The sequence below is a fragment of the Lepidothrix coronata genome, unplaced genomic scaffold, assembly GCF_001604755.1.
Source record: "Lepidothrix coronata isolate B3197 unplaced genomic scaffold, Lepidothrix_coronata-1.0 Scaffold29, whole genome shotgun sequence".
NCBI classification, from domain to species: Eukaryota; Metazoa; Chordata; class Aves; order Passeriformes; family Pipridae; genus Lepidothrix; species Lepidothrix coronata.
Window position 1 is genome coordinate 5,430,220 of NW_016690209.1, and position 25,278 is coordinate 5,455,497.

Here is a 25,278-nt window from a genome sequence, read left to right on the forward strand (position 1 = left end):
GCATAGATAGACAGACAGATAGATAGACACACTTTCCCTCCAAAAAGAAGAAGTGACAGTTTGTTTTTCTCAGTCCTTCAATCAGCGGAAAAATGTTGGTTGCACTGTTAGATAAATCCTACAGACGTGGAAAAGAGGAACTTTGCTGAAGTTAAGATAGAGGATGAGTAGTGTCATCTGGCATTAACTGTGAGATTTTGGAGATAAAGGAGGACAAATTCCTGCACTGAACTGTGGAAAGATACTGTATATGGATTTGGGGGACACAGGAAAGGTGGCACGTAGTAAATATAAGGTCTGGATTTTAACACCAAGAGTTTTCATCATATTTCCTCTGATCCTCTGACACTATGCAACTATTTTCTAGCCCTGAAAATGATGGTCAAGGTTTGATAAAAGGTACAACTCATCAGTATGTACAGAAGTCTCTGCAAAATCCAGATGGGAAAATGACCTTGGTTCCTGCAGTTAAAGAGAAAATGAGGCTTGGGCCATATTAAATCCCAGGGTTGCACATTGATTTCACTGGAGTTGCCCTGAGGGTGAGTTTGATTCTCGTCTCCTTAAAATTTCCAAAACAAAGCAAAATCCAGGTGGGCAGCAGTACGGACCTGATGGGGCTTTTTTGTTTGGGTTTTTTTTGCCAGTTGTTTCAGTACAAATTAACGTGACATAAAATTTATTCCTGCAAATCTGTAAGAGCAGGCAACTATTTTACAAAGAAAAGATAAAGCCTTCACCTGGAACCGGTTCATGCTGCCTTTGGAAAGATTTCATTTTAGTGATGAACATGTCTTTCTATTTAAAGTACCCCCAACTTTGACTCTCAGGAAAGCATCCATTCTGTCTCTCTCTGAAGCCACCACCTGCTGATGTGTTTGCAGTAGCTTCTCTCAAGGAACGTATTTCTGAACAGAAAAATGGTTTTACTAAATTAATAATAGATGGGCTCAAACTGCAACAGTTGAAATTAAATTTCTACATGGATGTGAACTCCAAGTTATGGGCATGTCTAGAGCTAGGTTATTGTGCTCCTTAGCCATTAGATATTGCCAATACTTAGCTTTTTTTTGTTGTTTTAAATGCTACCACTTTAAAAAAGACCTCAATCCCACAGAAGGAATAAAATTCTATAATAGTCGAGAGTTTGTATTTGGAGATTCAAGAAAACAGAGATGAGCATAGAATTTAGAAGTTTGTTTTGTTTTTACAGGGAAAAATACGTAAGTGGAATCCAAAGATGGTGATTTGAACTAGGATCTTTTTCATGGTAAATTTAGGTCTCTGAATCCCCATAGGGAGCTTTTCCTGGGAAACTCTGTTTCCACACACTGACTGCACAATTTGAATTCAGATTCAGGTCCAACATGGCAGCCCATTGACCTCACTGGGAGAATCACCTGAGTTTACACTGAAGGACAGGCCTCACAGTGCACTAAATCTGACCTTGTGAGAGTTCATTAGATACTCATGTGAAAACTCCCCATGTTAAGCCCAGAGGAACTGAGCTGGGAGTCACCACAGTATCCCATCTCTTTGTGAGATAACGTTTTCTGCTTCCACAGCAGAAGTCAGTGTTTTCCCCATCAGTTCTGTTTGCTGTGCTGTCTAATGGCAGAAGGCACAAAAAAATAGTAAAAATTAAAAATTAAGATAATGGAAAGTTAAACACACCTCCTTTTGATCTTCAGATTAAGTTGATGTCAAGCAAAGGTTTTTCTCTATGCACTGACTTGGCTTTTTGTCTAATGGTGAATTGAGCGAAACTGTTTCTCTTGCCAGCTTGTGCAGTAAGTTGGAAAATAAAATTACTAAGTGGCAGTGTCAGAGTCACAGCATGTAAGTGACCTCTCCGAGGCACAGTCAAATCAGAAGCTCTTTGCCTTTGCAGGGTCCCGTTATCATCTGATCATTTCATAAGGTTTGTGATCCTCATAACACCCCTGCTCAGAGCTGCTCCTTGGCAGGTGGAGAATTCTAGTACCAGGAGCACAGGCTGGGAACAGCATAGCAGGAGAGCTGACATCTCAGATTTTGGGGTTCTCGCTATGGGGTCTGCACAAATCAGGGTCCTTGGAAACAAAATTTCCCAGAATATTGAGCCTTTTTTTCCTGTCTTTCTTGGAATATCTGGAAAAGGTGTGTGGTATCCTGGTGAGGGCTCTGTGAGGAGCTTCTCTGGGTTGGACCATCAGCTAAAAGCCTGAGCAGGGCACTTAGTTTGGAGTCCCACCATTGCCTGAGCAGGAACTGCCCTACCCTGTTTTGAGCAGGATGCCCCAAGGACCCAGTGAGGATGATCTCCCAGGGAAACTCAGACATTTGGGAAAGGAAAGCATTGCTGTATGTAGGAGACAAGCCAGGAGCTGGATATAGAGACTTAAATGTCACCGAAGTCCTAGCTTAGGGACTGGCACTAAGATGGAGCTGCTGGTTGCTTTTCTCCCTGCAATTTTCTTAGAGCTCAAGGAATTAAAATTCACTGAATCCATAATTTCTGAAAGTCATTAAGTCTGACATAATCTGTCCTTCACAATGTCATTTAGTTTGACTGACCAACATGTTCCTCCTCCCCAGTGCTGCCCCTTCATCTTTGTATCAAGCTACGAGAAAGAAGGGTAGAAAGAAAGAACCCGTTACCTAAGATGCAGATTGCACATAAGGGTAGCACAGCAGAAACATACTACTTTCTTCTACCGTCTCTGCTCAGTATTTAAACTGAGTTATTTAGTTCCCATGGGGAAAATTGTACTAGAATAGAGAAAGGCACAGCATGCAGCTATTATTGGGGCAGTGATTGTAATGAGCATGGAAAATGGAACAATATACAGCCCATTCTTAATAGACTCTTGGGAGGGTTATCTTCTGCTGCTCCTCAGATCCCATACCCAGACACTCTTTTTTTAAATAATTGGTAATGCCTTTTTTTTTTTTTTTTTGAGACAGCCCAGATCCATTTGTATTGCTCAGTAAACATTAATGGCATTTTCCAAAGATGAGATTCCCATGCCTGCACCACAGTCTTTTGAATGAAACAAACTACCTTCTTTCTTTTCAAACAATTGTTTGACCAGAGATCCTGTCCTTTCCAGAAGGCCATGAATGGTCAAATCTTTCTGCACTGATCCTCCAGTTACCTCAGCTGGGAATGCTCTGGAGTTTGTGTGAGCTCCTTGTGTCCATCACCACAATTCCTAGTGTCTGCACTGGTGAGATGAGCCCTGGAACCATACTAACCTAGAGCTCCTTTGCCGTAGAGAAGGTGCCTGAAGTCCAAGAGGGAGGTAGGCTAGGAAGATGTCCAACTTTCTGTGCGTGCAGCAGTTCATTATGCAAGTATCATGAAAAGAAATCCTCTGTCCTGAAAGGGTAGTTACTTGGCTTTAACTCTGTGACCATGAATGTTTAAGAAGTTTTGACATGCTTAAACATGATGCTAAGGATGTATCAACCTGGCTAAGGGATTATTTTAGAGTTTTGTTGGGGATGGGGGTTTTGTTGTTGTTTTGGGGTTTTTTGGGGTTTTGTTTTGGTTTGGGTTTGGTTTTGGTTTTTTGTGTGTGTGTTTTTTGGTTTAGTTTTTTTTTTTTTTATCCTTAATCAAGGTGTCCAACAAGAACACTGGGAAATTGATTGATGCCATGATTGTTGCTCAGCAGCTGAAACATAGCAGTAAAGCTTCACTCCATGCTGGTGAGGAGGATGTAAGCCTTGATGCCTTCTACTCCATGGAAACAGCCTTCCATCACCCTGAAGACTGAAGCATTGGTGGGGGAGAAGGAAGACGTGAATGCCATGGAAACATCTCTGCTTCACTGAGGAAGTGCAGTGGTGTTTCTTTTGATTTTACTCCTAGGTCTGTGCAGTGGGTCATCCCACAGCAGCAACTAACAACTTCATTTCAGTTTTGGGAGAGAAATCTCTCCCTGGAGGTACTAACTTGTGTCTTTTCTTGTTTTTAATTCCCTTGATGCAGTGACATACAAACTGATCTTTGCCATCTAGGACCAGGGCTAAATGATGGCTCAGTTAATAGAGTTCTAGTGCTGGACATGTTTTGGGGCCAACATCTCGCACATGTTAAAACTAATGTATTTTAGTGCATGCCATTAGCAAAGGTTGGGTTTGTGTGCTGTAACTAATGACAACTCTATGCTTTCTTTTTTTAGGAATTGTAGTCCTGAAAAAGTTGTTTTTTCATGCCTAGCATGCATCTATGCTGCAGTTTTGCTGGCGTGGAACCAGGAAGGATGGCACACTTTCTTTCCTGCTGGATCTGATCAGCCTTGGGTGCTTACACCATCACTTCTTCAGCATTGCTGAGAGTGTGGCAATGATGCCTTTCTGGGGCCAAAACTCTTCTGGTGCACAATCAGTGCAGTTTAAGATATAAAGGTGTGAAGTGAGGCCCGTGACAGTTTGAGGGGTTGTGTGGGCCTTTATCAGCCAGAACCTATCTGAGTGCAAACACAAAAATGTTGTTGACAGACAACTTTCATAAATTGCTTTGTTGAGTGTCAGCTTTGCTTTATAGCACATTGTCACATGCCAGTGCTGACACTCATGGCAGAACTTGCTGGTGCAGTATGGCACACTTGTTCTACTGGTAGCTTTTTCTGCTTTTTTTTCCTAGGAAAATCCTTATGGTCCAAGCAGGAGCCATGTTAACAGGTTTTGCCCTTGATGCATAGGAGACAGGAGCTGTGTTGCACAGCATGTACTGGCAGAACCATGTCAACATCACAATTAAAAACAGGGTGAAGCAAAATGAATGCTTTAAATATACCCATATTTCTGTGAAGTATTTTCTACTGTTGTCTTCTAACATCCAGGTTCTTCTATAGCAGCATCTGTTACTCAGAGGGCAAAGGCTTGCTGCAGGCTGACCAGAGTTAACAGTAACCATGGGCCAAGCCAGACGAAAACATCTTTCTTTTTTATCATTTACTTTTCTTTGCTGTTTCCTGTGGCAGATATTTTCCCAATGCCATGCCAACATAGCTAGGAAGGGAATTTGTCATCTGTAGCCAGACAAGGGTTGTAGTCACTATATTACCAAACTGAGTCACAAAGCTCTCTAAATGGTTGTGGCATGTGTGGCTAAAGAAACAAAAGAAACGTCACTCAGCTAGACTTTAACACTGAGCAAGAACAGAAGAAGCAATGAAGAGGCTGTAGGAACTTCAAAAGGCAAAACAGTCTCTGTGGATTCCCCTTTTCCCTGCAGATTGGGAAGAGGCAGATGGGTAATCAACAAAATCCACATCACCTCAAGATATGGCCTGAAGAGTAAGCTTGCAAGGTACTTGTGTAAAAAAAAAAAATGCATGAAGCCCTACATGGCACCTGCAATCTGTGGATCTCCCCAAACTATCCCAGGCATATGGAGGGCATTGAGGCACCTGGAGCCAAGCAGCTCCTGGTCAGCAGCTGGTGCTTGTGGACACTAGGGAGCTGGGCTGTGCAGCCTCACTGGTTTTTGGGCTATCATGATGTCAGGTGTCCCTGCATTACACCACAAGATGACTTTTGCAGCTTCCTTGAGGTCAAAAAAATCACAGCTATGTGGGAGGGTTCCTAAGGTATGTGGGAGAGTTTTTATCATGGTTTATGCCATCATATGTGGCTCACAGTTTGCCTGGGCTAAGCAGGCAGCATGGAAAGCCAGCACTTACCTTCAACACATGGCAGAAGACCTGCTCCAAGGCAGCACAGATGCTGGGTGAAAGCAGGAGCAATTGGCTCTCATTTTGGGCAAGCTCAGTGATTGTCACATGGGAGTGATTAGCTCAAACACCATGGACCAAAGGAGCAGATTATTTTGACATTTAGGCCTGAATGTGGCGTTTCCAAGGACTCCTGTAATGATTTGGACAAAGACTCTTAACAAGACAAAACCCAGCATGGAGAGTGGTGAGTCGCACAATGGAAAAATCAGCACATGGTAGGACTGGATCTGCTCTTGTCCTCAGCTTCCTGGGGCTCAGGCAAAGTGTATCCTGCACACAAGGTTACAGCAATTTTAAGGCTCTCATGCTGAAGCTGCTCTTGACGACATCAGTGCCCTTGGCAAGTTGCTGGTGGCTGGGTGCAGAAGAGGTTTGTGGTATCATGGTGTGCTGTGGGTGTTCTGTTCCGTGGTAGGTGCTGCACTTCCCTCCACAAGGACAGCTGGAAAGGCTGTGGCTCAGTGACTAAAACCACGGCCTGGTGTTTGGTGCTTGGTTAGTTCAGGGACCTGCTATCTCAGTGTGTTGGTCTTGAGACTCCATTTCTTTGAATGTACATCTCCAGTGAGTAAGCTTTTCCCCCACACCTTAACTTGGGGTGCTATCTAGTTTGTGAGGGAGCTGAAATGTAGGCAATGAATTAGATGGGGCTGGAGGTGTGTTCCCAAGCTGAGCACGTGTTTGTGACCTTGCCCCAGTGTCGTGAGACTAGAGGGCAACAGCAAGTCTCTCCAGCATGACTGGCAGCCCCAGATAACCTATAGCACTAGGGGCTACTCACAGGTGCAGCATTAAGTGGCAGAGCCATGGCAAGAGGCCCTTTATTTCAAGGTTTCAGCTTTTCAAAACACAAAAGGACATGCTTGAAATTCATTCCTTCATGCTGATCCTGGGAGTCTTCCATAACCTTGAAATTTGGCTGTGTCTTTGCTTTCCCCACTTGCTCTACGCCTGTACAGAGCCCTTCACCGAGCCCTGACACACCCCAGCGCTGACGAGTGCCGTGGGGCCGGGGGCACCCAGGTCAGGAACATCACGACCAGCCCTGGCACTCCCCTCTCCCACAGTCACAGCAGCTTTGTGTGTGTGGCACCGGCCAGCTGAGGCATTGGCAGGGATAGCAGGGGAGCCTCAACAGTTGAGGTGGTATTTGGTGTGTCACTTATGAATGACACAAACTCTCCCACCCAGCTTGTAACTGCAAGGCTTTAGGCTGGTTCCCCTTGTATAAAGTGCCGTTCTGACCCATCAGTTCTGTTTTTCACCTCTTGCAGAAGCCCATGGTCTGAGCAGCAAAGGCTTCCCAGGTGCCTTGGCGAGGGCAGTGCCTGTTTTTGTAACGGCAGCTGTATTGCTGCTGCCATTTGACCCTCCTGCCTGCAGGTCCTGCATGCTGAAAGAGGTCAGAGACTGAAGTTAATGCGTATGGTCAGAGAAAGAGGCTTCTGCCCATATTGCCCTGCTTCAGTTCCACCCAGGAGCAAGGGTGTGTGGTTCACTGCTGACCTCCAGACTACAAGGAGAGGTCCAGATAGGAAGAGCCTTGCAAATTAATGCCCTCGTTACTGCAGGTGGGCTCAGTGCTGGGCATCCCTCACCCCACTGCCCTCTTCCTTGCCTTTCCCAAGCTGTGTATTCGTTACCTCTGAAGTGCTTCTCCAGCATCTGCAGCCCTGGAATTGGCAAGATATGTGCCCACACCCACACCCAGGCTGCTGCAGCATCTCAGGGGGCCTCATCCCATCACAGTCCTGGCAGTGGTAAGGCTGTGGATTAGAGGGGTTTGTAGCTTTGGCTTTGAACGTGTCAAACATGATATGTGTGGAGCCATAACACTCAGGGAGACCCCAGCTGCTGGAAGGACACGGTAGCATGTCCTTGCCCTGGCACAGCTGGACAGGCACAACCACCCATGTTCCCCCACAGCTGCTCCCTCCCCACACCCCTCCTTCCCTCGCTGAAATCCCTGCGTTACGCACTCATACAGCACATGCCTCACCATTTCCATCTGACAGTAAGGATTTCAGTAGCGTTTCTTGCTCTGTTTCCTATTTTAAAGCAAGCAGCTATCCGTCCTTCCCTTTATCTCCTAACTCTCCCCTAATAAATATGATCACTTCATCCTGTGCGACCTGAAAACCCATTTCTGAAATGCCCCCAGCAACTAATACAGTAAAACAAGCCTATAAATATAAATAATTATGATAAAAAGGCATAAAATGCCAGACTTGGGTCAAACATACTCACGGAATGACATTAGCAACAAATAACTACGCAGTGTTTGAATGTAGATGGAAAAAGCTGAATACAGAGTAGCTACTTCATTGCCCATAACTGTCAGACTCCTAATTCGGACAGGCCATATTTTACTGATAGCAGAGCAAACAGGGTCATAATCTATCCCTACCTTTCCTGCTTTGTAAAAAATCCCATCCATCCCCAGGGAAGCAGGGGTGTTAAAAACAGTGGTGTGAATGTGAGGTGAAAGTATAAGACAGAAAGCACAGTCCCAGGCTGCATTTCCCACGTGTTTCTCTCACATCATATGCTAAGTTCAATTTTCCAAAAGCTTTGTTTTATTTTTAAAGGTAACATCTTTATTATTATTATTATTATATTTATTAGTTGTTATTATTATTATTATGCAGAGATGAGATTTTTTTTTTCCCCCTTTGATCACAGAGCAAACAGTTTGCTTTTGAAAATGTTAATGGAGTCCTGATTTAAAACATTTTTTTCTTCACTTTTTTTTTTGTTGTTGTTTGTTGTTGTTTTTTAAAACGTTGCAACAGGCAGGATCTGGGATTCGATTTTCTCGTCCTACACAAAGAAAGATTCTGGAGTTCGCACTCCTAGCCTCTACCGGTAGGTCCTGCCTTGCTCAGTTGTCATCGTCTCAGTGTGGTTTCGCCAGGTGGGGTGGGTAGGTGGGTGGGAGGGGAGGAGTTGGAAGAAGGGAGGGAATTTGTCAGCTATGTCGAGTCTTGGTTAACAACTTTGCCTCCATTCATGGTTGGTGTCCCTGAACTTTTTCTTGAGCGTCCTTGTTTTTCTCCAATTTCATGCAGCGATGGCTCTCTGTACATGCACACTGCAAACAGAAAAGACATCCATTAACAGCACTGAAGTCACAGGCATTCGTGACCATAATGAATTATTTCTTTGTATATGAGGCTGAAATTCCAGCCCAAGACAAACACGCACAGAAACCTCAGTGACCCAGCCATAAATCCCGTTACCCAGCAGGATCTGTTACCTGCCCTCGCTGCTGCTCCTGCTTCTGTCTCAGGATTCTTCCAAAGGCACAGAGAGAAACAGGGGATTGCTCACAGATAAATCTTTCTAGGTTTTCTGTGCTTTATGATTTTTTCATGTTATATTCATATATATAAAATAAACATTCCAATTCATAGAACCATGTATTGTCTAGAGATGCCGATCATTACCTAACAACAGGTCCAAGAATTACCTGGTTCCCAGCCCTCAATCTCCAAAAAAAACCCTTGAGAGACTTGAAACAAAACTACACGTGCATCTGAGCCATCCAAGCCTTCTGGGTGTTGAGCTCTGGATACGGAATTGGTGACTCAAGCCTATTTGGCTCCATCACCCAAGAGCTGAGATCTGCTCTCAGCACTTCTTATTTTTTCCTCTGTAAATCAGACAGCCAGACAAGGCCAAGACCATGAGGGGACACATAGAGATGAGTTCAGTGACAGCAAGCCAGGAGCCATCCCCGCTTTGCGTGGTCATGTGGCAGCACCTAAGAACAGGGTGGATGGAGGGAACCTTCCCTCCAGACCCTGGCTAAGCAATGTGTGTCCTATAAAAATGTACTTGCTGGAACCTAGACAGGCAGAGAAGGCAACGTCTGCCCAAGGCATGGCTCATGCCCATGTCCCCATGTGCAGCACAAAGCATTTATCCAACTCACCATGTGGACTAAGTCCTCATGGCTGTCCTTCTGCCATGTGAGGTGTGCCAGAGCAGGGGCATGGGCTGAGCAGCTCAATGCCTCACACCAATGGGGAGCATCTCTGATGAGCTCACTGCAAATGTGGCACGGTGTAGATGTGATTGAAATAGTGAGGCATCTCAAGGGCAGGCACACTGGAGTTGAGAACATAGGGTAAGTTCAGACTGCCAATGTCATGTCTGGATCTTTACAAAAATTAGAATGGAAAGAAATGATTGTGCATTGCTTCATTTTGTAAAGCTGTCACATCACAAACAATGGCACAGAGCTCCAACACAGGATAGAGTCCATCAGGGTTTGGTTCTGGGTAATCAACCAGAACAAAACTTCAAAAATTATCTGAAGTAATAAAAAAAAAGACCCTATCTATGAAAAGGCGATGTAAGCACTTGTATTTATAACCTCCCTTGATTTGCAAATAAATCCCAGCAATTAGAGGCAGACTGCAAATGACATTATTGCTCTGCATTTTTACTCCTGACTAGATAAACAGTTATAGCAGTGTGCAACAATACAGGACAGAGATAAAGTGCAGTCGACTGTGTATTAATAGGAAAGATATTGAATTGAATATACGAGCAGTGAAAAAATATTACTTTTCCCATAGAGTATTTTTCATGTAAGGCTTTCAAAGCAGTTTAAACACAGACACACACTGGGCCTTCCAGCATGGCTCAAGGAAGGTACTGCTCTGCCAGCTCTTATTGCTACTGGAGATATTTTTGATGAAAATTAGAAAAAAGAGAAAATGAAGGACTTGTCCCATGGGCCTGGGCCAAGATGAGCAATGCCAGGACTGCCCATCATGCCCAGACTATTGATGCTGTCCACGTGCTGCAAGGACAGTGTGTAGCATGGCAGCAACAGACAGAAAAGGGCTCTCTTACTCCCTGTCAGCTGCTGAGCTGCCCCTCACACCTTGGAGAGTGTCACTCAACAACATGGTGATGGTGGCAACGTATCTAATAAAATCTTAAAGAAAGTAGGAAACGTTTAACAACTGAGGAACACCTGTGCCCTTGCGATTTCTTATCCTGATTTGCAGACCCTTTGATAAGCACTGAGGATGTACATCACTTCTGTTACTGACCTTATTCTCTGATGTGATGTTTGCCCAGCAGAATTAGGTATTTGTGGCAGTGTTGCCTCAGTACCCCTGACATTCCATCACAAAGTTCTGCCTCAAGTGCACTGTTGCCTTCTTCCTGACCTCCTTGGTCCCAAGTCAGAGGTGGAGGGACCTCCATAAGTTCTTCCCCCAGGCAGCTACATGTACCAAGCTCATCTCACCCACACCCATGCCCAAAATCCCATCGGGCTGGGCCACAAGGGCTGAGCACAAGCAAAGCCTGTAGCAGTAGCACCATGGTATGTTGCCTTTCCTCAACTCCCTGGCCTGACCATGGCCTTTGGGCAAAAACAGTGAGCTGCTAACAAGGCCCACAGAGTAATGAATATAAACCATGTTACAGAAGTAAACAACATTTGCAGCTACCAAAAAAGGAAACCCTGTATGTAGCAAGCAAATAGGGCAGGAATTATAAGTTTATCTTCCAGTCTAGTGCATGATACAAGTACTGATGTGGGGCATGGTTGGAGGCTGCTTACACTCAGCTTTTCAGACAGAGCTGTCAAAGCCTCTGTACCAGACAGGCTGTGCCAACAGCCCATGCCAGAAAATCTGTAGCAGCATAACACAAGCATATTTTCAGTATTTAGATACACCTACAGTATCAGTGTATGCAGTACTTACATGGCATCCTGCACAAGAGAGTGCCTGGATATTCTCCTACACAAGAGGCTTGTGCACGTGTGCTGAGCTATGGCCATTGTTCAGCAGTGGCTGCAAATCCGTGTGCACCGTGACACATGGGGGTGTGTGCACATGGATACATGGATGTGTGTGAACATGGACACACGGGGGGTTTTAAGGACAGTCCAACGTGTTGTGCAACACAAGTTCTTGGACCGCAGCTTGTTACTCTCTGTACTGAGGAATCTTGAGCGTGACTCATGCACAGAAATGTTAGTCATGGACCGGGGAGGGGGGTGTTTGCAAATGGACTGTTGTGAGTGCCCAGATCTTCCCAGCTTTGAAGTTCATCTTTGTGGTTCAGGACTGGCAGCACTCACTGGCAGGTCTCTTTGGTGTTTGTGTGTGTGTGAAGGCACACTGTCCTGTCACCTGCACTGAGGTTAAACTAGCAGCAGTGCGACAGTCAGCATGCCCAGACGCCTGGGAGGTCTGCTGGTGCACAGAGCACAAGGAGCTTTGGAAGGATGAGCAATTCTGCCAGAACAAGAGTTCCTCCCTGCTTTGCCTTGCTTCTCCCACCCACCCACACCCACACACCAAGCCAAATACAGCCCTTAATGTCTGGAAACCAAGCTAATGCTTTGGAGCTTCAATCAGATAATCAGCTCCTATGCCCTAGATTCCAATCAACACATCCATATTCATGCTTTAATTGGAAAGTGCTGCTAGCTTGATCTGCTGAAGAGCTGCAGGCATTAATGGAAGGGGGTGAACGGCAGTGCCGTTCATGACCTGTGCCCATGACTGGTTCTTGTGGCTTTCGATTCCCTGCTCCCCTGCTAACCAGCAGTGCCTGCTACTCACAGGCACATGGAAAAAATTTTCACAAAAAATGACTCACAAATTGGGAAGGAGACTAGGGGTAAAAGTGAGGAGGAAGGGCATGACAGGGACCATTTTTTCTGAAGGCAAATGGAGGGAGCTTCCTGTCACCCACAAACAGCTCAATCTCTTGCTTACATGCTGGCACAGGATCCCAGTCTCATTTCTGCTTCCCAGGCATGGCACTGGCACATCAACTACATGATGACATTGAAATCATCCAGGGACTGCCTGAGTTTAGGAATCAATATTTTGTGTCCTGACCCTAGTATTTCTCACTTGGCATCACTGCAAGTTGAGGAGATTCAGAGGATGCAACAGATTCCATTTCCTTTTTCTAGAATATGTCAAAAAGCTTACTAAGCACCTTAGAAATATCCCATCCATCCATCTTCACTCCTGGCTTTCCCTGCCCCATACTATCACAAGTTAGGAGGAACCAAAATTTTTCTAAGCTGCCATTCAGCAGGTGGGCAGCTCGCCAGCCCTGCAGGATCACCACACATTGATGGAGCCTGGCTGGGGTCTGGGCAGGGCTGGGCCCACATCCTCTGGCAGGCAGCCCGGAGACAGGCTCTTCCCCTTGACAGATGCCACAGCTCCGGGTGTTGGTATCTGCAGGAGCGGCTGCATTAGCTAATGCTTCAGTGGAGAGAATTAATTGTCTGAGCAGCAGCAGTCAGGGGCAGGAGGGAGTGAGTGATTAGGCACCCTCATTTTCTGTCTCTAATTACTGTGTTCTAAACCCAGTCCTAGCTGATGCATTTCAGAGGCATTTGAACTCGCATCTATCCGGTGGTAAAAAGTGAAAGATGCTGCCAGGTGGAATCACACTTTGTTCAGGTAATAAAGGCAGCACATGATGACAAAAAGCCAGCCAAAATCATGGTCAAAATACATCACATTTGCCATCTAATAAGATCGCTGGGAGTTTGACAGATGAACAAGTGAGTTAGTGTGGGATAGAAAACATACCAAAGCCTGCTCACTTGAAAGACAGACCCAAGAGAGGAGCTGTGTTAGCAAGACAGATAAAGTGGATGCCCCACCTCTGGAAGTGTTCAATGCCAGGCTGGATGGGGCCCTGAGCAACCTGATCAAGTGGGTGGCATCTCTGCTCATGGCAGGGGTGTTGAACCAAATGATGTTTAAGGTCCCTTCCAACCCAAGCCTTTCTACGACTCCATGTTTTGTGGATTAAGCTGATACCTTTGAAGCATTTTCACTAGGGCTATCACATCTTCCTACTCAACAGTGCCTTGTACTTCTTTGCAACATCTGAGGACTTTATGTTAAGAAAGCTTGGATGTTGCATCCCTGAGGAATCACACCGGGAAGATTTGGCTGCTTGGATTGTCAGTGATAATAAATGGATCCAGACTAGCCATTAACAGGTCACCTTCATATTTGAGAGGTGTTCACATCATGAGGGCTGAAGCACCATAAATCTGGAGTTAGGGGCTGCTCTGCTGACTTAGAGGGAGGAAGAGATTTTCTGCTTTCTGTGGCCAGATTTGCCACCAAAAATACTTTCTAGCTTCAGCCAGGCAAAAGAGGAAATGTAGCGCCTGTGGGAGAGCAATGTGGAAATTTTGTCCTCAAGAAGGAAATATAAGCAACAGAGCACATCCACAATAAGAATCTGACAATATTCTCACTTAAGTGACTGGAAACATCTCCCATTGTTTGAGATGGGTTAGGATATTTAGAAGAACAAGAGGCACTGCTGATGGTAGGGTTTGTCCAGCACTAATCATTACAGACACTTAAAGAGACTGAAATTGCTCTAAAACACTGCTTGTTGTCCAAGTGACAATTACACTCAAGCTCGTTTCTTGTGCAGTCTAGTTCAATCTATATGTCTACACTTTAGGGCTCATTTAGCTTGAAAGATCAGTGATCAGAAATAAAAATATCAAAAGAAATGTGTTGCGTATGTGTGTTTTTAAGCAAAACTGGCACCACACAGTACATCAACTGCTGCCTACCAGGCTGTTTTCCTTGGCTTTGCCTGTGCACAGATGGGAGAGGAACTTAACGTCTCCCCTGTTATTACTTAGTAAGTTTTTTGTGCTTTCATATTGATTAAGCTTAATCCTATTTCAAAAAACAAACAAATCCTATCAACCAAAACCCAAAACTTTTCCAGTTGGTATCTGTTGACTTTCGTACAGAATACCTACAGCATCCTGGAAATCTACAGGAGTGAAAACATTCTGTGGGTTTAGCACAGCAGAAAGCTGTAGCTGCTGAAAGCCACAGATAAAATACATCCATATAGAGATACTACTGTGTATATATGCACATGCACACACATGTAGTACTTAGATATTACCTCTGAGGATATTTCCTCCTTATGTATTAGTTTTCTGCCCATTTGCAATTTCAACAAGACTTCTGATTTCAGAAAGCAGGACGAAACAACAGGAATCAAAAGAGCTCGGCGAGCAATCTGGGTTTTTCGTGTTTCCTTTCCCTACAAACACTCTCTTCGCTAAACTGCTGCACAATTTTTCTGTTCATCACAAACAACTGGGAAGTTTTATCTCAACAATAACTGCCACTGAAATGGTGGGTGAAGTGATTCCTAGCAATGTATGTGACACCTCTCCTTCCCAGGGAAGCAGATTTCCTCCTTGCATACATTCCTGTGTCAGCCATCATGTGATCGGGCTAATGCTGGTGGCAGTACCGGATTGAGAAAGAGGAAACCTGGGGGCGTTTCTGTGGCTGGAAGCTGCAAAGTTCCTGTGGATGGAAGCTGCTGCCTGAATAAGTAGCAAAGCCCACACGCTGGGCACGCCACAGCATTCTGCAGAAGGGACATGCAAACAGAGCAAGAGAGTGCTTTGAATATTTTCTTAGAGTCATGACAAAGAAAGAAGCTGTTAAAACAGGGTAGGAATTGCCCCTTTTCTGTAACATCTCTTCTTGCAAGCTCTGCTCACGGGGACTTTGATGGATGCAGCAAAGAGAAGTCACGTGGAGATGAGCTCGTTTTACTCCAACCCTCCCTGCAAGCCTCTGCTACCTACAATGAATCTTGGGCTTGGGAACAGAGTCCTCCGTCTGGAGTCACAGTCCCAGACAGCTGAATGCTTTGGGAAGCTGACACGTGCCTTGGCTTGGGAGACTGCCAGCTCTTTGATGCAGCAGCGCTCACAGAGGCTGACTGCAAAGCATGTGGAGGAGGGAAGGAGTGGAGGAGCCCTTAATTTGGCTGCCAACTTCTAAAGCGCTCACTCGCTCGGGAGGTTATGTGACAGCTGTGATTGAAGCAAGTGTGGGAGGATGCAACTGCGGGAAAGGGAAGCTCTCGGGCTGGGATGGGTTTTTCAAAATGAAAGCCAGAGCAGCATTTTCTGCAATGAGATCTCTGCTGGGGGTCAGGCACCTCTATTAAGACAAGGCTTTCCATGAGGAGAGCCGCAGGAATGGCCTAGTTTAATGCATGCAGAAGACAACTATTGAGCCGTTCGGCAGACACCATGCATGCTGTATTACAAAAGAAGCCTGGATTCAAAAGGAACTCACTGATCAGTGCCAACACCCAACCAGGCAGCAAAGAAATACCAGAAGGAGCTGAAAACGCAGCTGTGAAAGCTGGCGCTTGCAAAAGACTCTTCTCCCAGCCAAGGTAAAAGAGAAACTGATGACTGACTCCATGCCTGAAGCAGGCCCTGTTCCTTAGCACAACTCAATGAGGGCTAAGGGCACTAATCCCACTAATGCCTCAGAAAAGCTGTTGAAAACAAGCACAGGACAAGCAGCTCCAGGCTGTTCTCCGCCCTTTCAACACATCCATTTCCCGTGCAAAGGCCACAGATACTCTGGGAATGCTGCAATGAATTTCTCTCATTGTGCTTTGCTTCAGTGGTCCAACATGTTTTCAACCTGCCTTCCTGAACTGGCCTTTCACTCACACTTGCTTGCCCCTGTGCCTGAGCTGGGAAGCTTTTAAAACAGATATTACTGTGTGGAGTTGGCTGTGGCCTCCACCACTTGTGAGTGTTAGGAGAACATCAGTTCATCCCTTCTCCCACAGCCAACATGGGGATAGCGAGAGGAAGCACAGAGCCATGCAGCCAAGGCCAGCTCTGAACTGCTGTGTCCCTGAGGTGGCAATTGGCAGGTCTGAGATGGGGTCAGAAAGGCATACCTAGTTTCAAGATCAAGAAGTAGTGCTTTTCCCAAGCAGCAGAAAAAGAGTTGTTTCCAGAGTCAAGTTAGTATCTGTTAAGTACTGGGGTCATCACAGTACATCTCTCCATTTATCAGGGGCCAGCCCACAAAAAGCAAAATGCCCTGGCAGGAGCCTGAGGCACACTTCAGCAGTGTACAGGCATCAGCAGGAGGGCAAAACTTCAGCTCCATGACTTTCACTGAAGTCTCAATGCGATGAAGACCTATGGCGTGACAGCATCCCATCTAACTTTGGACAAGTATGATAAGGTTTCTCTACCCCTGGTGATTAACTAGGATGTCTTTACATGTGAGAAAAAACAGATTTAAGTCATCTCAGGGTAGACATACAAAGTACATCCACAGCTGTGCTGGTAGGATGCATTTTTCTTCTGTTACTATAAACAGAGTACCAAAGTCTAAAATCAGGTGGGATAAATCTGGTCTCTACTGACTCTACATGAGACTGGAAACCTACTGAAATACGCTGGCAAAATCCTCACAGAGAACCCAACATTATGATCAGCTTCCATTTGAACTGCTGGCTGCTCAATGGCTGATTTTCTTTTCCAGTAATTTCTGATGTTGCCAGACTTTTAAATTCACCCTTTAGCATCCCAAAGCTAAGAAACCCCTTTGGGACAATGTGCAAAGTTTATTATATGGGAAAGAAAACAGATTAAATGCTAACAGTGAAGCCCAGCACCTATCTGAAGTGTTATACATATTCTCCTTGCTTTCTGGTCTTGCAGCCCAACACCCCCATACAGGAAACCATGAATATGAAGTTGCAAACTCCCCCTTCCCATACCCCACTGATGGAGAGACTGGGTGGATTCCATACCTTCAATAGGTTTGGGTACAAAATGTGATGAGGGTTTGGTTTTTTTCACTCGGTTTCCCTTCATAATTTGACCTTCTTTATTGAGTCCCAGGAACCACGCTCGTCCGGATTCTTGCTGCCGGTACAGCGTGGAAGAATAAATAACGTAGTAGTTTTCAAAGACAGATTCTTTAAATTTGCACTCTGGTGTGAAAACATCCTGCAGTGAGAGAGAGAGAGAGAGAGAGAGAGAGAGAGAGAGAAAGAGAGAGGGAGGGAGAGAGAAGAAAAAGCAATGGAAGGAATTAATCACTGATCTTCTAAATTAGGCATCACCGAGCGATACACAACGGTCACGCATTGCAGTTCGTTAACAACAGAAAACAACAGGCATCAGCAACGCCAGATCCCAGCAATCACACCCATCTAGAAAACTCCTGGCTGAAAGGCAAGGCTCTCCTTCCCTGGCAGAGCAGCAGTTTGTAGAACAGCCTACAGTGAACAGGCATGAGAAGTGTGCAGAAAAAGTCAGGAATTTGCCAGGATTTAGACTGGAATACTAAGCAAAATTAGAAAAAATAGAGCTGAGAAGCAGAGACAGCCTTGGTGTTCCTGATGCCTTCCCCTGCCTTTGCTCGTATCTTCCCTGTGATGGGGAAGAAATGTGCAATGCTCATTGTCTAAAATATTGAGATTTCTTCAAATTCTTATAGGCAAAGGGCAGTTTATTGAACCATTTAAGTGGATTCAAAGAAATGGGAGTACAAAAGCAAGTAAACTATTTACTTTCAAAAGCGACATGAGGAAATGCTGGCACAAAGCCTGGAAATCTTTCAATAAAGAGAAAGAAGTAATTTTAAAGATTTCTGGCACAAGTATTTCTTCAGATACTGAGAAGTGGTTCCACACCTGCCCTAGAGCAGAGAACACGTGGGTCTGTCCAAGACATCCCCTGAGCCTATGCCAGCTGTGGGAGTGGCTGTGTCTTTGCCACTTGCACTGGCTTTGCATGAAGTCTCCAGGAGGAAACTACACTGAGTTATGGACCAGAACTTGTGTCTCAGTAACTTTTCAGGATTTTTACAGCAGAGAAGCATTACATTTCTTTTAAAAGAGCTGGCTGGCTGGGGCATTCTGTGGCAACGGGCTCCCAAACCTTCACTGAGTCAGATACGGTTGTTAGTGGGTTGGGTTTTCTTCCCAGAATTCGATCTGGAGCAGAAAACTTGTCCTGGTCAAATTCTCCCACTAGATTCCTAAAATCTATGACATCCTTGCAAAAAAAGTTCAAGCCACAATGAAAATGCATTTTCTGAAGCAAAACTGCTTTTAAAAAAAATCCTTCTAATAGGTGCCAGACAAGGTATTTATAAGCCCTGCGAGTGAAGGCAAGTGCTGCTACAGGTGAGCGATGCTCCCTCCCAAGCCTTTGCCACTCCCAAGTCTTTGGGAGCTTCCATTCTTGCCAGTGGAAAACCCATGACCAACATCTGAACAAAGCCTCTGGAGTAATGCCACACATTTACTGCAGACCTTGCTTAAGAACGAACATTCTGAACATTCAGCAACACTCACGTATGTGTTCCCAAGCGATTTTGGGGTTATATAAAGTGTCGCTGGTCTAACAATAAATCCAGTGTGCAACAGACCCGTGGATCCTTGCAGGCTTGAAGCCACAGAAAATAAATCACAGCAGAAAGTGCAGAGCTGTGCTGCACACGTGAATTTGGCATCAATCATTAGCACCACACAGATAAAAATACCGTCAGTGCAACAGGTCACATTGCCCTATCTGAGGGAGTCTTCTTTGCTGAAGAAATAAATATTTTTAAAAAAGAGTGAAACAAGTTAAGAGAGATCTAGATGACTTAGAGCACTATAAAATGGTGTTTGAAGTAGCTTCCCCAAAGATCAGTGTTTAAGTGTTCCTTAAATCATCTCTTTGTCTCCAGGCTTTGTCTTGCCTGGGAGGAACACAGTTCACCCAGGAGCTGGGCAGTTTGCAGCGGCTGCCTGTGCTGGCTGGCTTGGGGGCACCCCTTGGCATCAGGACCAGCCAGGCAGCAGCTCTCAAAACACACTGGACAACTCAATCCCCTTTCCAATGCCTCCATTACCCATAAAAACTTATCATGAAAATTTCCTTTAGGGGGACTGAAAAACTGTTATGCTGTGAAGGTTAGCTCCCAACTTGACCAAAATATGGAATTTGCTGTGCATGAGGTAACTGGATTTTCCTCTTCTGTTTTAATTTCAATGTGGAACTAAGACTATGTTCAATGAGGAAGAAATATAAAAGCTAATAAATTTTGAAAATGTTGTTTCAGAAAGAAAAAAAAGATATTTTAATTAAAAGTTATTGAAAATTAAGTTTTCAGCTAAGTATCTATTTTAAAATTACTGCAGCACAGTACTTTATGACATGCAGCAGTAGTTCATAAAAGCAGATGCTGTATTGTATATCCACTTGTATCAATAAAGCAGCAAAATTCTTTTATTATTTTAAAGCAAATGTATGTAAAGACATCAACCCAATGAAGATTTAAGAAAAAAATGAAGAAATATTGATTTCCTTTAAATGTTTAAGCTCCCCCACAAGCAAACAAAAGCGTCCCATGGGTTTTGTGAGTTGGCTGGTTGATTCCTCATCCCCCACAATTCAGTTGAAATAGCACTTCAGGACACAAACCATGGCAACACCACTAAGAAACACCCCAGCTCTGTCCCTTCGGCAGCTTAAAAAACCCACGGATTTGACAGCTAAGTTCTAGTTAAATAATACTGGGTTTATTCATTATTATGCTTCTTCTTATGTATATCACCTGACCAGCAACAACTGTGCCATGTGGGGACAAACACACCAGGATGCAATTCGTCCTACCACCAAACTGACATTCCACGGGGACTTTAGAGGTTTGAGCACCACAAATCCTTGGCATGGCCACTACCACGTATGGACTCGACGCAATGAGTAAGAGGATGGAGAAGGAAGAACCACATGACCAGACAGGAGACAGGACAGAGGAGCAGGCTACTCTTCCAAATCTCTTTAACATGCAAACCCTTACATTTTCCTTCATTGACATCTTCTTGGTGGCCAATGGCAAGCCTTCAGCTACAGTGCATCATCTAGTTTCATCACGTGCCTTTTGCTGATGGCTTTGGGGCTACCAATAACAAAAGGCTACTGGGATATTAATGGCAGAAACTCTGTACAAGCTTCACTGTAAAAATTAATTGTGGCAATTATGTCTAATCAGGTGGGAACTGCTGTTTCAATTGTCTTGGGCTGAGAAGAGCTGGGAAGAAAGAGGAAAGTGCAGGTGTGCACAACAGGCTTCACACTAACAAAGCAGTTTGTAGCAGCCACTGCTGCACAGACTGAAATCTGAGATAACCGAAGGTATTTTTGAAAAATCATTGATCTATTGACCAGACCTCTGGGGCATGCAAGATTTTATTTTTATTTCTTTGGTTTAATTTATAAGACAAGGTCACTGTTGTTCACTGTTGCTAGATGGGCAGACTTGATATCCAATACTTTCTCTTCATCCTACGGATAAAGAGAGGCTAAACACCAGGGTCATGAGCACCCACTTCACTTCCTCACTTGCTGCAGGGACTTTTTGAAACCGGCTTATAACATACCCCACTCAATTATTTTTTCCAAATCTCTTCTTGATTGAAACAGCACGACCAGGTACAAGACAGTGAGAGGACAGATGGCTTTGTCTTTTAATCACCGGTCTTTTTTCAGTCTTTAAACAAAGAAATAAACAGTGACTCTTATTTTCTGCACAAAGTCCATAGAGGTCCCCTGTCAGGACCATCATGAACTCAGCTCACTCAGAAATCCCACCAGTTCTCCTTATTAATGAGCATGCTGGTGATTTGTAGCAAAAAATAAAAAAAAAAAGGAAATTTCTCTGGTTTAACTTCCATGTAAAATATGTGTCTTTGAATGAATTATTTTTGCATACAAAGTGAATAAATACATTTATTTGTTTACTTCTTGGAGATTTAGAGCTGGAGGTATTTTGTTAAATGTCTACAGACATTACTGAAAGTGGTTTTGAAAAGCGAATTTTTTTTTAATTGTTAAACTAAAAACCTGCATGAAATATTTGTAAAAGAAATGTTAGTAATTTACATGCAAAATGATTAGCATCTGTTTGCAACTTATTTTCTGCATCTCAATCCAATTCCTTGAACAAAAGACAATTCTATTAAGAAGAGTAATTAGATTTGCTTTGAACAAACAAACATAGGTCTGGTTTGTGCTAACTCTAGTTTTATTGGAAATTGCACAGTCTATTAAAAAAACCCACAATAGCTATCACATAGAAAATTAGGAAGACCACATTCAGTGACACTTGGAATCAAAAGGAGCTAAATGGATGCAACTACCATTGGAGGGCAGGGGCCAAGATCTACTGGGTCAGACCCGCTCAGGGAGGGTATGAGATACCATGATTGCCCCAAAACTTATTTTTGGTGTAGAAAAACAACATGTTTAATTTAGCCTTCACCCCAATAGTGTCTTCTGCCATCTGTAGATGGAAATATGGATGGGACTTGCAGGCAGAAGCCAATCTCTATATCACTTGGGTCTTCAGGGAGATGCTGGGAATGTCTGACCCCATCTGTCTCTCACTGCTGCACAGGCCGGGGGCGGTTTGTGAGAGGACAGATTTTTTTTCCTAATCCACCTCAGCTTTCACCTGCCCTGGTCAGGTAGATCTAACCCAGCCTCTGGGCCTTGAACACAGCAGGTTTGATGGACTCTCCTTTGCACTTCTGTACATCTGTAGAAGTTCCACAGACATCAGTGCAGAGGCACTGCTGTCAAACCTGTGGACATGAGACTTCAGGGCATTCAGAGATGCACTGCCACCCTTGGAGGTCTCAGCTCCTTCACAAAATGCTGACCCAGTCTGGTGCAGTTCATAGTGCTGCCAGGGCAGCGGACAGCCCTGGTGCTGCTCAAGAAATAAGTGCCAGCCCCTGCCGTACCAGTCTGGGAGCATCCCTGCCACTGAACATGCTCAGCTGGGAGCTGCAAGGAAAGGGTCCCCTGGAAGCAACAGCATGGTGCTTCTGTGTTCTGAACATGACAGCCAGCAATTTGCTCCCCAGAAACCCCCGATGTTTCCAGACCTTGGCAGAAACAGTGACAGGTTCCCATGTGCAATGCTCAGGGCCAGCCAGGCAGTCAGCAGAACACTGTCGCTAGCTGTTGTTGTATTCGAATCCAGCTGCTCACTCAGTGTCCCCTCAGACTGGGCTGCTTGTTTGTATTGCTTACCATTTCTCTAAAAACATTCTCAAAATTGCCAGATAAATAAAGATCTCTTTTTTTTTTTCCTCAAGATCTCCTTTTATTATAACCCAAAGGAGAACAACAAATACACAAATCCACAAGCAAACCTAATGACTTAATAAATTTAGTCACTGAAACTAGAAGCAATAAAAGAAAAAAACCATTCTGCAAGTAGTTTGTGCCACAGTTTAGGAAAGGGATGTTAATTATGAGTGTTGAAATATCTAACTAACACACTCCCAGAGTAACAGTTTTCCTTTGTTTACAGCACTTATGGGTTTCTCTTTTATGTTCTGCACAATTACTGAGCCAGATCTTCAGATGGGATAAAAGCACTAAAATGCACCAAAGTCTATGGCATGGCAAGGCTTCCCTCTCAGAGAATCTGGCTCAGGATACTTACTGATGTTAGTCTTAATACTTAGAGCTCATCAACTCATTTAAAACATATTAAGTAGGAATCATAAATATCAGCACAGCTATCAGCAGTGGCATTTCATTGTGGTTGTGGAGGCAGAGCATGGAACGATTGGATCCTGTTCACTGTGTCTGTATATACAAAGTGCTGTTCCATCCCAGGAAAAAGGATGGCATTATAGAAGAGCATCTGCTTTATGGTGCTCTTTACCTAGTAAAGCCCATTTTACATTCCCCACTGACCTCAGCTAGAGCAGGGTTTTGTCAACATCCCTCTGATGCCAACAGCACTGAGAAATTCAGCATTGAAATCAGTATGGAAGTGCAAAGGCACAGGATTCTTGAAGACACTTGGGCTTCCAGGTGAAATGCAAATGCATGATTCCCATTTAAACCCATGAAAGTTCAGAGGCTAAATATGTCTTTGAATATCTGAGATTCTGTGACCACAAACCTCATGCCACAGCACTTGATCCCAGTACACTCTTATTCCCAGGACAGGTCTTTCACAGGATAAGCCCTGTACAGACCACAGCAGCACTCCCACAGGCAATGATGCCTTGCACAGAGCCTGATGGAGTTCACTGCCTGCCTGCCTCAATGTAGCTTCTCCCATGACCTAGGGTTGCATCTGTCTGGGAATGCTTTAAAATAATTGTAGCTGAGCTCTCTCTTGGCATGCGGCCAAGAACCACAAATGTGCATCCAAACTTTACATCTCATCACATCTTTGTCCAGATGGCAGGTGATATTCTACTCTTCACACTTCACTTTTCCTCCTCCTTCTAGCTCCATAAGAGATTGGTGACAAGTCTTCTTGGTGGCCTTTTAGAAGTAGGAGAGAGCAGATATGATTTAAAATAACAAGCTGCTACATGGGAGTGTACAGCCCCGCTGCAGAGCAGAGATTCACTTGATGAGGTAATATGGTAACTGCAAGTATTCTGACTCTGCCTGGACCATCTGTGGGCTGGAGGGAGCACATTTTCAAATAAATCACCATCCATGCAGATCTGGTCTCCAGCTCCAGGAGCTGAAAAGCAGCATTATCAAGCTATCTTACTGTTTCTGAAAATATAACTACAGGGCCATCTGCCCTCACTTTTGTGGGAACTCTGTGCTCAAGGTACATATTGTTCAGTTGGATTCACTTTAAAACACTCATGCAAGAGGTGGAGTGCAGATCTGCTAAGTCTTGTGAGCTGACCGAATATTTCTAGACAGGGGAAAATAACCCAGGTGCTGGACAAGCCTCTGTAATTAGACTGAAGATCTTTATATGCAGACAAAGGCTGTCCTAAAGCACCTTTTCATGTTCAAGGACTGATTAAATTATTCACGTCACCACAGAGGAACGCTGGAGACAAAGGTGTGATTGCAGAATGGACATGGCCAAGGTAACCTTGCAGTGGCAAGGACATCTGCCCAGGCACATAGGTGGCACGTTCTTCAGGATACACTGAGCTCCATTCTGCCCCAAATAACCCCTTACCCACATGAAAATGAGCTAGTATAGATCCACACAAGCCATGGTCTCCTTTTGGCTACAAAGCAGATGAGTTTTGGGGGTCCTGATTCAGACCTGTCCATCCCACCGCAGCTCAGTATTGTGTTTTTCTGCTTTCAGCTCTTGGCCTGTACATCATGCAGGCACATTTTTACCAAGTAGTTCATAAAACGCCCAAATTCACTGCATTGGCCTTTGGCGAGCTGCTCATGCAATCCTGATAGGAACACAGCTTTCAGCTTAAAGAGTGACAAGAGCATAGCTTGGGATGACTCTTCCACTGCGCTGCTCACTTCCATACCTCCCTGGAGAACCCAGGTAGCATGGATGAGAAAACAGGCTCTGTCATTAAGGTCTGGGTACCAATGACTGCACGGCTCTGTGTGCAGTGTGATCTGAAGAAACCTGCACACAGAGCTGCTCACCAATGTGGCACACGGAGCAAGTGACGTATTTTGTCCTTTTTCTTAACGACGGACTCCAAATTCAAATTCATGGTTAGATGGAGTAAATTTTCATTCCTTCTTCTTAAATCATAAGGTATATTTGGCATTTGTTTGACTGATTTGATTTTTAATTTTGGATTTTATTTAAAACTGGAATTTTAAACCTCTTAAAATTTGGACTGCTAGGAACTGGAGTAGCAGTTGCAGCACAGCTCATTCACGTGGCACTTGGCCCATCCA

At 44.4% G+C, this 25,278-nt stretch overlaps 1 protein-coding gene across 8 annotated transcripts in view; it reads right to left on the reverse strand.

Moving 5' to 3' along the window:
* Positions 1-8,396: 8,396 nt before the first annotated feature.
* FGF12 (fibroblast growth factor 12) overlaps positions 8,397-25,278 on the reverse strand; it is a 222,545-nt gene continuing 205,663 nt past the window's right edge. For 3 of the 8 annotated variants that reach the window (XM_017810789.1, XM_017810788.1, XM_017810790.1), the window contains 2 exons: positions 17,370-17,568; positions 8,398-8,820 (listed from right to left, as the gene is read on the reverse strand). In XM_017810789.1, the coding sequence (XP_017666278.1) occupies positions 8,702-8,820; positions 17,370-17,568 (318 nt within the window). In that variant the 3' untranslated portion in view covers positions 8,398-8,701. Of the gene's footprint in view, positions 8,821-17,369; positions 17,569-25,278 lie in introns of all 8 variants that reach the window. The other 5 variants (XM_017810786.1, XM_017810787.1, XM_017810792.1 and 2 more) reach the window with 3 other exon arrangements.